General features: G+C 39.7%; 1 protein-coding gene across 2 annotated transcripts in view; it reads left to right on the top strand.

Annotated features, from left to right (window-relative positions):
* dennd1b (DENN/MADD domain containing 1B) overlaps positions 1–12,831 on the top strand; it is a 138,473-nt gene that overhangs the window by 72,338 nt on the left and 53,304 nt on the right. For both annotated transcript variants that reach the window (XM_014999583.2, XM_014999582.2), the window contains 2 exons: positions 8,534–8,634; positions 11,808–11,853. In XM_014999583.2, the coding sequence (XP_014855069.2) occupies positions 8,534–8,634; positions 11,808–11,853 (147 nt within the window). The remainder of the gene's footprint in view (positions 1–8,533; positions 8,635–11,807; positions 11,854–12,831) is intronic.

The following is a 12,831-nucleotide window of genomic DNA, read 5'->3' as shown; positions in this document are numbered from 1 at the left end:
TAGTCTATCATAAGTTTCCTAAGAATTATATTTTGACTATAACAGATATTTAAAAATTTGTTTTATGCATCAGTTGTGCTATGTATGAGCTATAACATGAGGTCATAAACCAAAGATAAAAGTGTAGCATTTTAGCTGTGGGCACAAATAAAGTCAAAATTGTAGTTTTGGTTAAGTTGAGCCGCTACCATGAAGAGGATTATGGTGTGTGCGCGTGTGTGTGCGCGTGTGTGTGCGCGTGCGTGTGTGTGTGCGTGTGCGTGCGTGTGTGTGTGTGCGCGTGTGTGTGTTTTAGGAAATACAGTTCAACTTATCCCATACAGGGGTAAGCTGAGCTACGAAACAACTTTTTAACATGCTATATTATCAAAACTGTTATGTTTCTGATTGTTTGAAGGGATGCACAACATCGTGAAATATATGTAGATATACAAGTTATCGACCAAACCAAAGTTGTCGTTGTGTAGTGATCCTAAGTATGAAAAATGGCTCATCTTACCACAGTCTCCCCTATTTGCTCTTGCAGGTGTTTGCCCCTCATGCCTTCTGTCTTCCTGTGTGGGAGGCCTGGTGTTAGCGGCTACATGCGCCGCCCTGCATGCCCTCTACTTCTCTCCCAGTGCAACATACCCGTGTATGTGCCCTTACGAGGCTTGACATCAACGTTTGTCAACACGGTGGAAAGCAGAGCATGCATAATTGGTGACTTAGTGCATAGGAGAAGAGAGGGAAGGGCCAACACAGCGATAAAGTAACAGGATAAACGAGGAAGAAGAGAAAACTGTAAATGATACCAAGAACCTGGGCAGCTGTATGGCCTGTTTTTTCTTTTTTTTCAAATCTGTTTTGTTGTTTTCCCACAGATAATGATTAGGCCATTCGATCACATAAATATGCTTCAATCTTAACTATTCCACTTTAGTTCTGGGTTTAGCCGCTTTTAATGGTTTTATTTCCAAGATTGTCCCTTATTTACCATCTTACCATCAACTTTGACCAGCTAACGTTGTCACCACAGTGTTTCACAGTGGGCATTTGCTAGGGGTCATTTAGTTTTAGTTTTTCTTCAGACATTGTTTTGCACTTTCTTCCTCATCTGCTGTTTACCCTGTATGACCTCTTTTGAATTTCTCAACAATTCAGCATTGCTGCCACCAAAGCCAGATTTGTGAATGCATGTTGTCCTGCTGACAGATTTTTTCCCTACATAGTTGTCCTCTTCAATCTTTCCCTGATAAAGATTCTGCATTTAGGTGCATCAGAGTAAACGGGGATGAAAATAAGTGCATACAATTGTCAGATTTTTAGTTGCAGAAAATTTTAAAAAACATCTATTATTTTCTTTTGACTTCACAATAAAGCCCAACAGAATGCATGGAGCTTTGTAATGGTAATGTGATGAAATGTGAAAACCTTCAGTTCGCATAAATATTTTTGCAAGGCACTGCAGGACTGAGTTTGGCAAATGTGTGGGGATAGAGTTGGAAGTAAAAGGCTAGTTGAGGAGAAATGAGCGTTTAAAGCTGGTGTGAGAAGGTCAAGAGCAGCTATGTTGATACCGTTCCTCCTGTCAAATTAAATTACACCGCCTGGAGCAGCAGCCGGTTTCTTCCGCAATCTGTTTCTTTACAGTCGAACAAGTCCAGTAAGACATTTCAGGACGGAAAAGCAGAGTATATTTTATAGCTTTTAAGTCCGCTTTATTGTTTATCCCAAAATACGTGAATGAGATTCAGCGATTTTATGTTCCTTCAGCATCCAGTAAAGAATAACGATGTGTTTTGAATGCGTTTGCTGATATGTGAGCTGCATGAGATCAGTGTATATATTTTAGGATTTCCTCACAGAGCAACATAAAATAACACTTAATTATGCATAATTGTGAAGGGAAACGTAAAACTCATCAGTGTGACTTGAAATTTTGAACCTCCTTTACGCTGATGCTCCTCAATAAATTATCAGTCTGTATGTGTGTAGTTGAATCTTGGTGCAAATCTAGTTGTTTGGTGTAGGCCACATTGTCCGTCGACAGCAATAATGACCAAACACTGTTATGGAAAATTTTATTCTATTTTCTTTTATTTATTTTTATTATTATTAGAACAAAAAAAAATGATCAACACAAGGATACAGAAAAACAGTAGACACAATGTCCATCTGTACCACAGTCAGGAGTTATTTACATCAAAAAATATTTAAATTGTGATGCAAATTATATTTTGGATGCCTTGAGTTGTTTGAATCTAGACAGTAATTTAAAATATGAAACCACAAAACTAAGGGAGTCGGTGACCAGTGATTTTCTGGATCTCAGCCTGGAGATCAAGATTTAAAATAACTAGAATCTTATTTTTTATTGCTATTCCTTCCTCGTTTTCAGGCTCTTTATGCAGAAATATATTTCATGTCAAACTCTCTGAGAGAGATAAAAAAAAGAAAGCAAGACGAGAAAAATAGATGGTTTTGAATTTGGATTCATGGATAATCTTAAAGCAGAGATATCTTATGAAACAATATTCCCAGCCTTGAGTAACTCAACTTTCCCCACTTACCATACTTTTTTCAAAAATGGAAAAAGTATAATACAGCTGTAAATCTAAGACAATAGCTGTCCACCTAAACTGAAAAGTAGGATAAATAACACATTATTTAAAGAAGCAGCTAAGATGCCCAGGGTGAGTCTGGAGGAGCTGCAGAGATTCACAGCTCAGTTGGGAAAATCTCTTAATGGGACAACTTTCTTTCCTTTACAGCTGTGGTCTTTATAGAAGCGTTGCAAGAAGAAATCCTGTGTGCAGTTAGCCACAAGACATGTAGATGAAGAAGTTGTTCTGGTCATGTCGCTTTCTGACCTACTTGCAAATCTGTGAGTAGAAACTCAAACTTGGTCGACTTCTTCCATTGTCAATTGCCAAATTCAGGTTTCACAATCCCATAGTGGAACATGATGGTGGCAGTGCCATGCTGTGGTGATCCTTTTCGTTAGCCAGGACAGAGAAACAGAAATCCTGGAAATAAATCTCTTATATGCAAAGTTTGAGACTGAGGTGAAGGTTCACCTTCCAGAACAACCATAAGCCTACAGCCAGAGCTGCAGTTTGCATCAAAGCATATTGATGTGTTAGAATGGCACAACCAAAGTCCAGACCTGAATCCAAATGAGGATCTGGGGTAAGGATGGGAAATTGACATTCACAGATGCTCTCCATCCAAGCTGACTGAGCTTGCGCTGTATTGTAAAATAAATAAATAAAAGTTATAGATGTGCAAAGCTGGGGGAGACATATCCCACAAAACATGTAGCTCTAACAGCAGCAAAGCGTTGACTCAGGGTGGCTGAATACATATGAACATTTATCAGATTTTTATTTTAAAAAACAGTTGTATCATTTCATTTCCATTTTACTAGTACACTTCACTTCAGATTTATCTATTTATGAAATCACAATAGAACACACTGAGGTTTGTGTTTGGGACGTGACAAAATGGAAACAAATTGAATAGTATGAATAGTTGAGCAAGGCATCAGTAACAATTAATTGCTACACATGCAGATTCACTTAACCTTTTGCCCTTTTGTTTATGTAAGTGTTTGGATGTAAAATAGTATAGATTTTTTCCCCCCTGAAACATGAACTACATTCAGTAACAAAGAAGAAAACGAGAGCTGCTGAAAATTGGAAAGACATTTGATTGCAGCCAAGATCGCCGATAACTGTGCAGAAATTTTTCTATTTGTTTTTATGTAATTTACACTTGTCTTCATTGCTGTAAGTGAATATTAAGTAGTTTTTTTGTGTGTTAGAGCTGCACAATACCTTGAATCACAGTTGTCATCGCAGTTTTAATGTGTGAAACTTCACAGGCCCAAAAGACTGCTCGGATGCGGAATTAGTTTTTTTTATTATATTTGAAGTGTCATGAATTCAACCTCAGCCTGCAAAAAGATACATTTAATCAGTTGGCTGGAGGCTCATTGTGCCTAATCTCCAAATACAATGTGAATTTTAGTGGCTGAGATGTTTAAGATCACGTCAGGTGTTGGGGACATTGTGATGATTTAAAACAATGATGAGTAAAGTTTCTAATAACTTATGGAAGCAAAACTTTATGAGACACTGAGCTGTTTGCTGCTTTGCATCAAGTACGAAATTAGACTGGACTTACACAGCAGGTCTTCATGCTCAATTTCAGTCGTTCATGTCGTTAATTAAACCCGACCACAGTGAGACTTCTGTGTGAAAGATTTATGACCCCAAACCGACCCACATGTGCAGAAGAACAACGATGACGCCACACAGCAGCGCGTTCTTTACGGAAGTAATACGCCGTCTGTGGATTGATTTTAGAGTTTATTCAACAAAGAAAGCCGAAAGTATCGTTACAAGATCATAACACAAATAAAAAAAACAACGGATTTTTCTGCAGCATTGACTGCAACTTTTGTAGAGAAGTTTGTTTGGGTGTGTAGTAAGAGTGGAGTGATGTGCTTCAGTGACAGGCTTCTTTTCCAAGTTGTTAATCATAATTTTCATACATTGTTTACATCAATGACATGAAAGTCGGATAAAATGCACCATCACTGTTCAGACTGAAGACACTTTGAAACAATGGGATATGTGTCCTAATTGATCCCACATATGGAAATGGCACAGATTGGAATTTTTTGGGGTGAAAAGTTCAGAATTGGGCCGGTCAGACTGCGGTGAAAAAGCTGAATATGGGTCACATTTGGGCAAAAGAAAAAACATCCTGATTTGGGCTGCATTTGCCTGTTGTGTGAATGTTACCTTACAGTTGGAAGTTGACCAACTGGTGTCTGAATTCTCAGTTTTAGCTTGGCTTCCGGTTTCAAAGTTTGCATTCATCTTGTCCTTCTTTACTCCTTCTTTCTTCACCAACTTTCCCCTCCTCCCTCTCTGTTCTGTCTTTCCGTCCCTCCGTCTGCCCCCCTTAGCCCCCCGTCCGTCCTTTAGTCTCACTGAATGGGTCTGCAGAAACCGCCGTTCGTTTGGCCACTTTCCGCCTAAGCCACAGCACACTAAAAAGCTCTCAGGGCAGAACCAAAGACCTTGACTGCTTTTTGAAGCAGGCTGTCGCTGTATAATCGGTTAGCTTCTCTCAGCGGAGGGGGCAACACACACACACACACATCTACACACACACACACAGCATAAGAGGCAGGCAGCCCCTCATTACCGGGCAGAGCCCTGGTCCCTGAGGACTGGACCCAGCACCTAATCCTGTATTTGTTCTTGGGGACTGTATCTGTGATTCTCCATTGAATGGAATATTAAGCACCCAGGTCTTTTGTGGAGCGTGTAAGCCATTTGGCTCCACTCATCTATTATTTATCAGCCTGGCAAATATTTTATCAGCCTTAGCCTCTCATGACCCACTCTCATGTGAAGCTCTCCTCTAAATGAAGAAAAAATGGGGGGTTATTATTTTTTTTTTTTCTTTTCAATTTATCTCCCGTTTTACTTTTTGCCTCATTTGTTCTAAAACCTGGACAAGGACACAGGGATTTGTATTAATCTAAGAGTTTTGAGAAGCAAATATGTGAACTATTCCTGTGGAGTTCCTTCCAACTTCCTTTATCTAAGGAAGCACACTGTTGCCTCCATCGCTTTGTAGATAACAAGTAAAAGAGGAGCGCAATCTAGATTTGCGTTATAAATCATAATCCAAGTTTCGGACTCCCTTTCCCAGCCAGCTCCCCCGAGCCCAGCCACCCAGCCTGAGCCGGAGCGCGCGCGAGAGAGAGAGAGAGAGAGAGAGAGAGAGACTTGTTTTCACTTTCAACCTGAGAGTAAATCATGCCAGTTGGGGGGCTCACCTTGAGGCCTGGTGGAGATAATTGGAGTTGGTTAGCGAGGTGTTCTGTGCCATTACCTCCTGGTACCAGCGAATGGCTGGGGCTTGTCTCGCACTCCCAGAGGAGGAATACACCCGCCTGTTGGCTCCTCACTCAGCGTGCGTGTGTGTGTGTCTCAGCGTAGGTCCGCAGGCAGATCGGTGACCCCTCTTCATCACGATTTAATGGCCCCTTACTAGACGGAAGAAGGGTGTGATAGTTTTGATAGCCCTTCTTTTCGCCGAGCGCACTCAGTTCAGCTTATTAATATTCATCGCATTGATTTATTTTCAGAATTAACAAAAAGAAAAAGAAAAACAAAGTGTTTGCCAAGAAATTAATCCTGACAGGAGTGTGGCATTGTTGTTTCATTTTCAGACAGCAGGAAGCAGGAATATGCATATGCAGATACACAGAGCAAGACACCAATTAAATGTTGATTAAGTCTTAAGTATTGTGGGACTCTGTGTGTGAAAGACAATAAGAAAGAAAATCATTGCTTTTTGTTTGCCGGCTGATATGAAAAATGAATGCAGTTAAAACAAACGGAGGAGGGATGGGGGGTGGGGGGGGGCTGGACGCACAAACACATGAATGCTTCTTTTTTTTTCTTAGATGCCTGAGCTTCATCAGAGGGTGTATTTGGACGCCCCCCACACCCTCCTCGTCTTTTTCTTCATCTCTTCCTCCGGCTGCGGTTGTTTTCAGCCACCGCGCTCTCCGGCTTTTGGCCGGTCAATTGTGACACTCTGCGTGTCAGCGAGCAGGGGGGGTCTCCTGGTAGCTGTGCGTGTGTGATAGTGTGTGTCCGCTTCACACTTTGGCTGTGAAGCTGCCGCGGTATAACGGCGGCTGCTGCTGCGGGGGTCCCGGCGGTATTGGCCTAGCCCGCAGTCTCTCTTGGCTAACTCATGTTTCATTCTTTGGCAATTTGCCCTAATGAAGTCCCGCAGGAGCCCCTCAGACCTCTGTTCTCTTTCCATATTTAATCATGTTATTTTAATCTGGGGGATGAGCTAACGCCTCTGTCTCCTGCTGCGTCTCTCTGTGTATGTGTGTGAGTGTGTGTGTGCTGCAGGTCATTACTATTGCTGAGTTTTTGTGACATGTCATGTCAGGAAAGGAGGGGGCCGCTTGCTTTAAGACAATGGGAGACGATGACTTTAATTCTGAGTGTAATATTGGTTTGACAATGTAAAAAGGCTCTTTGAAAAGCAGTGTCATCCTTACATGATTGCGGCTCATTATTTGTTAAAAACGAGGTTAATTATTCCATTTTTTCCCCAGTCATTTCTCAGTTTTTCTCAGATTTTTATGGCTGCTGTCAGGGATGTTTTTGCCTTTCTTTTGTTGTCTTTTTTCGTCCAGGTCACAGCACAAAACCCCTCTTCAATAGAAATACTCTGACTTCATGGTTTTCTCATTTTTAATAGAAAAATAGATTTTTTTTGACAAAAAATCAATACAGAGCACAACACTTTAATTAAAACAAATGTTGCCTTACATTAGGTCAAAATATTTTCCCCACTTTATACCGATCTCTTTCCTCCTCTGTCGTCTCTTTCATCAGGGTCAAGGAAACATCCAGCCTGTTTGTTTAGCTTTTATTTATCATCTCAATTTTTCAATGACTAGCATAATTACAGGCACCTCTTAGTAAGTTATAATATCATCAACAATTAAATTCTGCCAGTAATTTCAAAAAGTAAAAGATTTATATTATATGGATTCATTTTGCATAGCAATATCTATCAGTTTTATTTTTAACAGATGTGGCTCAAACAATTGTTGTGAATGAAAGTCACTGATTCCAAAGAGCAAATCAATTTTATGTCATACTGGCAACATTTTTCTAAGGTTTCCCTTAGAATTTTTTTTTTAATTCTCAGTGAGATATTATGTTAAATAAAATAAAAAATTAAATTAATTAAAAAGTAAAGTTAAGTGGAAGGAAAAACTGGCAGAAAAAACTGGCGATCACAGCCTTGAGAGGACTCTAATGCCAAGCCCATCCAAGAGTTCGGAGGAGAATCGTAAGATCTGAAGCGCAGATTGAGTCAGTGTTTCAAGAGCAAAAACACAGACATATCCAGGAAATGTGCTGAATTGGGCTAAGGAGAAAAAAAAAACAAGAATTTGTCTTTTCAGATGAAAGTAAATTTTGTATTTAATTTGGAAATCAAAGCTCCCAGTCTGTAGGAGGGGAAAACAGCAGCTTGATCTTCCTTAGCAAATCAGCAAGTCCACATGCCTCATTGATGCAGTAATTCATGCTAAAAGAGCCCAGATAAAGTATTAACTCCATAAAGCACAGCAGATCAACACACTTTTTTTTCCCTTTTTAGCTGATATTTCTGTCTGTAAAATGTGTATTTTATTTTATAACTGAATTTGGGGATTTCATTCGCTGAAAGCTGAAATCATCAAGGTTCACAGGAAGAAAATGCTTGAAATGTGTTTGTGTCGTTCCCCATTCTGAACGACAGATTAAAGCAGTCAATGACATCATTATGTATTGAAATGAAAATGTTAATCTCTGAAATAAAAGCATGTTTTATTAAACTAGATTTTGTTAGTAATAGTTGCTGTGTTTCTGTTGTGTTGTAACAGTAAGAAGACACTTGTCTGTATGTAAAGTTGGGCTGACGGCGTCCCCTCCTGTCTTTCTCTGTGTAGTTAACTGCATGCGTCCACGGTGCAGCAGCTTTGCTCTTTCCGATGTACTGGCAGCACATCTTCATCCCGGTTCTGCCTCCGCATCTGCTGGACTACTGCTGGTAAGCCTGACAACCTCTAAAGCACAAACACAATCATTATCAACTTAAAGAAAATGTTTCTGCTGCTATTGTTTTTTTTGTCTTTCTTTTTCCACCCTCTCCTCTTTGCTGTCCGCGTCTGATGCTGGACCTCGGCACGCAGACGTATAGCCACACACACTGCGTCATGTGCAACAGTTATGCATCGGTTTTAGCCACTAAGATCTCCGTGTTAAAGCCTTGCCACACATGTTCACACGCTCTCCCACTCAGTCTTTGTGTTCTTGCGCGGACGCCTTCTCCAGCACGGCTCCGCACATAATGAACGGACCAGATCACCTTACTCTATATTTCATGGCAGCTCTTAGCAGCACGCTCTCATCATGGTCCGAACTCTCTCAGGGGTTCATTACCTCCCTTCCAACACAAATCCAACAAATCTGATTGGACTTGATTGAAACTGAACGGAGAGCAGAAGTAGCGTCTACAAAATCTGCATGCTTTCAGGTCAACTTTTTATCAGTGCAGACGTAGCGTACATGTGTTGACGTCAGCATGGTTGAATGGGATTGCTTTTATGGTGCGGAGCGTTTCCAGGAGGGACGGATCATCTCAGCGAAACTATTCTTCACTGACAGGGAAATGTGATTTCCATCACTCTGCAAAGGCTCATCGTTACCTTATTAAATGACGGGGTGTCCTCCATTCCCTGATGCGATAACTAAATTACATTAGATGTTCTGTGTTCCTCTACATTACATCTGAAATTCTGTAAGTCAACGCTGGGCATCCAATAAACACGACAGGCCTGCCTATTTATTTTTATTCTGTCACTTTAAAGTGATTATGAGCTTTGGTTTATAAATCACTCTGACCAGAAACATGCTAAAGTAAAGGACTGTAGGAACATCCAAAAGGCCTCTTCTTCTTGTCTTTTTTTCAAACAAGGAAACTTTTTCATGATATTCTTACACAGGTAAGCGGTTTAAAGAGAAAAATGAAAAATTACAATGAAAGACGAAGTTTAAGTAATAATGGTGAAAGTAAACAAGAAACTGCGAAATGCAAAAGGCTTTTTAGAAATGTGCTGACCTGAAAAAGCCAACAGTTTGTTGAAAATCGTGTGTTTTCAGGGAGTTGTTTCCAGTGCTAAGAAACAAACAACCAAGTGCCACCCAGCGAGTTAAAATATTATTAAAAATGTATTTATGTAATCTAATTCAAAAATTTTAACTCATGCATAACTTATATCTTTTACACACAGAGTAACATATTCCAATCTACTAGTTTTGAATATTACAGTTAATAAAAAAACCCAGATTGTGTTTCTTACAGAATAGGAATATTATTTATGCAACCTATAAAAATGTTTCAACCTGAAAAATATCTTCATGTTCTGTACAGTGCATGTGCATATTTATGGTTTGGGCTCCTTTTGCTTGACTTCAGCTCTTATACACTGTTGGGTTTGGTGTCTCATCTTCCTCTTGTTAATTAGGTCAGATTAGCTTTGGTGGCCAGTCAAACCGAAAGTTCCCATAGTTACGAAACCAGATATTGGTGCTTTTGACCGTTCTTGCAGGTGCCAAAACCTGCTAGAAAATGGACAGTGGTAACCATGACGAGCTTGAAAATGTGCTGATGGATCGCTGCTCCGCCTTTGGGTTTGGGTAGACACAGTGGACCAACACAGGCCTACGATCATGGCTCAGAAAAATCATCATTGTGGAAACTTCACATTGATCTTAAATAACTCATCATGTAGTCCTTGTCTTCAAATCTGAATCCACCAAATTATCGATTGGGCTTTGCTAAGTCCTCTCAAAGCTACATTTAGCTGTGTTGTACTCTTTTTTTCCACCATATTTTTTCTTCTAATTGCCCATTAGTATATTGGGATGCAGCTCTCTTGAGGCTGATCTTTTTAGTGAAGGGCAGCAGCGACTGTCTTGCACATACCTGTCAAGTCACTGTTGTCTTAAAAATACATTTTTATTGGTCTAATATTCTAAGAAACTGAATGTTGTTTTTTTTAATCAACTTTAACAAAAATACCATTTTCTGAGCGTTACTTCTTTTCTTTTTGTTCTGATCCTAAAAACACTAAATGAAAAGATTGAACCTGAACAGCAACTCTGAGATCTATTTCAGGGCCTTATCCCTTAATTACTTCATAAGCCAATCACTGTGCTTTAGATTTCAGAGGATCTTTAAGATAAGTATAATCACATTTAGTGATACTGTCAATTTTTTGAGTTAAAACATAAAAAAGAGAATCTCAGAAATACTTCTTGGTATACGATCAGTCATTTACCAGCTGTCTCTGAGGAGATTCAAGTTGCCTGATCAACTTTAATTGCGGTCTACGTTCTTAAACTATTTTCTATTCACACATTAGTGACAGCAGTGTGTACTTTTCTGTAGAGGCAGGAAAAGGGAAACGGCATTTATTGCATCTGGATTCCATAAAAATAACTCCTCTGTTCTGAGGGCCTTGGATATGAAAAGGCTTGTTGCTGCCTGCGACATTATCATGTTATGACATCCTGATATAGAAAAGAATCTGCACTTCAGATTATTTTTCAGGTCACGTTTAGTATTTTGTTCTGTGTTAAGTATTGGCTTAACATAAATCATCATTTTTTATGTCTTATATTCAGTCTGGATTATCAGACATGTTTTTCTCACAAGTATGTATAAAAGTGCACTAATCAATCACACAAGATAAAGACTGACTCAATAATATACTATAGAATCTGATTATTGTTTTCTTTTTAATTAAAATTGAACAGTTTTTATCTACAAAAACATTAACCAGCATGTAGTTAGAAAATGTTAATTATATCCTTTGAAGTATAAATAGGATTAATCTATTCTCCCCTTTTTTGTTGCATTAAAATCTGCTACCTCTATCAAAGAACCTGCAGTATATTCTGTTTTTATCTTTTATATATTATTGTCCTTAGCAAGAAAAATCGGACTTGGTCAAATGTAAAAGAAAACAGGAAATCGGTATGTGCCTGGAAAAATCCAGATCGGTGTGTCTCTTATTTATGAATCCATACAGTGAAGACACTTCAATCTTTAGTTATTTAAATGTGTATAAAATGACTGAAAGGTAGATGCTATTTTCCAAATAAACGTTGCGTCTGCATACACCACTAACAGATGTCTTGTACCTTCTACATCCTCAGTGCTCCGATGCCATACTTCGTGGGAGTTCACTATAGTCTGCTTGAGGTATGTTATCAGATCAGTTTATGCATGCATATGCTGCAAATGTTAATGCAAAAACATCAAGATGCTCCATGAACGTCCTGCGTTTTGAAAACGGGGGTTGAAATGTGTAAGCTGATTTTGATTATTCATTGCTAATCCATATGTTTTGTTGAACTTCGGTGTCGGAAACAAATGACGACTCAATTCTGAGTTTGTGTCGAATATTTAAGAGTTAATTCATCATGAATTAAACAATGCTACTTTTAAAAATCCCAACTTTTTACACTTTCACATCTTTTTCTTTTTTTTTTCTTTTTTGTCTGTTTCTGCTCTGTCTACTGCTTGTGTGTGCCTTGGCTTCTGAACCAGAAGTACAGAAGGCAGAGACAGAAAGGCAGAAAAAGCATCTGCAAACAAAGAGCTTTTCTTCTTCATTGTTAAACCCTGTGTTGGCTGGGGAGCAGGCCGTCATCAGTGCGGCTGTTTCATGTGAACGCATGACGCAAGAGCGCACACATTTTTGCACTCGTGTGCGAGTGTTAGTTTCCAGGCGTGTGCGTGCGTGTGTAATTGCCTATAATGTTATGCACACGTGTGTTTGCGCGCATGCGTGTGTGTGTGTGTGTGATAGTTGTATGACAGTTGCGGCAGTGGCAGTATTTATCACACTCTGCATCCGTGACAGACCTTCTTTCCGCCACTACATAATTAGTCCAGATCAGCATGTGAGCCTCCGCTGCACAGGCTGTCACAAAAGTGACAAACTAGAAATTCACACACTATGCTGCCTCCCATCCCACTCACACACACGCACACACACACACACGCACACACACCACACCTGCCCATATCCTTCCTGCACCACACTGAAATAATTGTTGAATTTGTCGCCATCAGGATGCGCTCGGCACAGCACAGCATCGCTGGGTTGTTGTTGATGCATGATGTTTCTGGTTCTGTGGAACGCGCGCTTAGAGTCCAAATGTTTCCTCTCAGCCC

The sequence above is a fragment of the Poecilia mexicana genome, unplaced genomic scaffold (genome assembly GCF_051168715.1).
Source record: "Poecilia mexicana isolate PSO_F unplaced genomic scaffold, ASM5116871v1 scaffold_4, whole genome shotgun sequence".
Classification (NCBI taxonomy): Eukaryota; Metazoa; Chordata; class Actinopteri; order Cyprinodontiformes; family Poeciliidae; genus Poecilia; species Poecilia mexicana.
This window is presented reverse-complemented; position numbering and strand designations above follow the sequence as displayed.